Source organism: Octopus bimaculoides, chromosome 29 (genome assembly GCF_001194135.2).
Source record: "Octopus bimaculoides isolate UCB-OBI-ISO-001 chromosome 29, ASM119413v2, whole genome shotgun sequence".
NCBI classification, from domain to species: Eukaryota; Metazoa; Mollusca; class Cephalopoda; order Octopoda; family Octopodidae; genus Octopus; species Octopus bimaculoides.
This window is the reverse complement of record NC_069009.1, coordinates 11,625,275-11,627,279: the sequence shown is the minus strand read 5'-3', so window position 1 is coordinate 11,627,279 and position 2,005 is coordinate 11,625,275. Positions and strand designations below refer to the sequence as shown.

General features: G+C 35.3%; 1 protein-coding gene across 3 annotated transcripts in view; it reads right to left on the bottom strand.

The window, feature by feature from the left end:
* Window positions 1–2,005, bottom strand: part of LOC106868081 (E3 ubiquitin-protein ligase mib1) — a 36,955-nt gene that overhangs the window by 2,149 nt on the left and 32,801 nt on the right. For all 3 annotated transcript variants that reach the window (XM_014913196.2, XM_052977869.1, XM_052977870.1), the window contains one exon: window positions 883–954. In XM_014913196.2, the coding sequence (XP_014768682.2) occupies window positions 883–954 (72 nt within the window). The remainder of the gene's footprint in view (window positions 1–882; window positions 955–2,005) is intronic.

Sequence of the window (2,005 nt, the reverse complement as noted above, 5' to 3'; positions counted from 1 at the left end):
GTGTCCAATGAAGGAAGGTCCGCCTAAGTGGACTGGCTGAGGCCTTAGATTTAGATCTCACTTGGCTTGCTGGGCTTTCTCACGCACGGCATTTGACAGAGTATCTACAGCTGGATGCCCTTCCTAAACGCCAACCACTCAGAGAGTGTAGTGGGTCCTTTTACATGCCATCGGCATGAAGGCCAGTCCGGCAGTACTGGCAACGGCTACGCTCAGAATGGTGTATTTTATGTGCCACCCGCACAAGAGCCAGTCCAGGGGCACTGGCAACGATCTCGCTCGAAAGTCCTTAGACATGCCGCGGGCACAAGTGCCAGAAAGGCGATTCTGGGCACAGGTGCCATCACAAATTCGCTTTCGCTTGCACCAATAAGTCTTCGCAAGTGGAGTTTAGTGTCCAATTTAACTTGATTTCGATTTCACTTGCCTCAGTGGTAAAGTTATTCCAATATGGCAATATAACTGGAATCTCAAGGCCTTATATTGGAATAAAGATGCTTTGTCATGGAATTTAACTTTGGTACATTTCTTTAATTACAATAAACTAACAGCAGACTCAGTGAAAATGTAAAACAAACCAAAACTTTGTCGTTAACTCACCTGTTTACCCTTAAACAACATATTTTAGTTCCTTCGTCCACAAGGCAATATTAAATGCTATTTGTGTTTTCTAGTTTGTCCATTATTACCAACCATAAAAACCTCAGCGAATATTTTATGAAATTTCAAGAATATTTGTCATAGAATTTTTCTACTGCTAGCCTTTAAATAGGAACTTAAGAATGTAACTTGTTCTCATTCATTCTCACAAAATAAAAAAAGATAGCTCAGGTGAAGGTAAAATTTATAGAATTCAGTTAGGTACTGTAATTTTATACTCACCTACTTGCCACCAATTGCTTCCTAACCTCTTAGCCACTCTCAGGAGATCCTTCTCCTTCAGCTTTTGACTCCCTGAAATAAATGTTTCCAAAGTTTATAATTTACTGTAAAATTCCTTTATATCTACAAATAATCTGTAGTTTAACATAGTGAGACATTCTTATCACCAATGGTCAACTGGTGACCACTATGGTTTTGGCCAACATTTTTATACTTTCCATCATGGTTCCATGTAATAGTTCAATATTTAGGTTCACATTTATAGATAAACCTACCCAAACCTCGTCATTGTATTAAGACATCCTACATAAGCTTGCGATTATTTCATTTCATTATCATTTGATGAGACTGTTTTTCTCATAGTTCTAGCTTTTCTTTCTTATATCTGTGCCAAATCTATGACATGTCATTGTCCTCTCGCCTGTGGACTTCACTAACCAACATTCTTTCACCTAATTAATTCCAATGTCAACCAAAGATCTAGCCACATCAAAGATCTAGCCACATCAAAGATCTAGCCACAAACACTTAACAGACAACTTCAAGCAAGATAAACATAATACCTTCTCTCTCTGTTAAGTCAGAATTAAAACCAAAAGATGACAGACTCAGAAAGCTGTGCCTCTATTAGCATTGATATAATATAAAAACTAACAAGTGTGAATATAAGAATGCTCTTATGGATCGTAAATATTATCTAAATGGAGTAAGTGTATTTTACATATTGTTAATAACAAGGTGTTGTGTTTTTCAAGTCACACTGGGAACTCATATTTTATTCCTATCTTTATATTTTATGTTAACACCAATACTTTATTTAAATGTAAAGACATGTCCAGAGTCCAATATTAAGTTTAACATTAAATATAGTTTAATGATCATTATACATATACAGGGTGTCCACAAAGTCTGGGTACCAGGAGTAAATAAAATCATAACATAAACAATTAAATATAAGGAATAATAATTTCTTAAAGTATGTGTTAATCCCCATGTGGGTACATGGAGTAAATAAAATCATAACATAAACAATTAAATATAAGGAATAATAATTTCTTAAAGTATGTGTTAATCCCCATGTGGGTACATGGAGTAAATAAAATCATAACATAAACAATTAAAT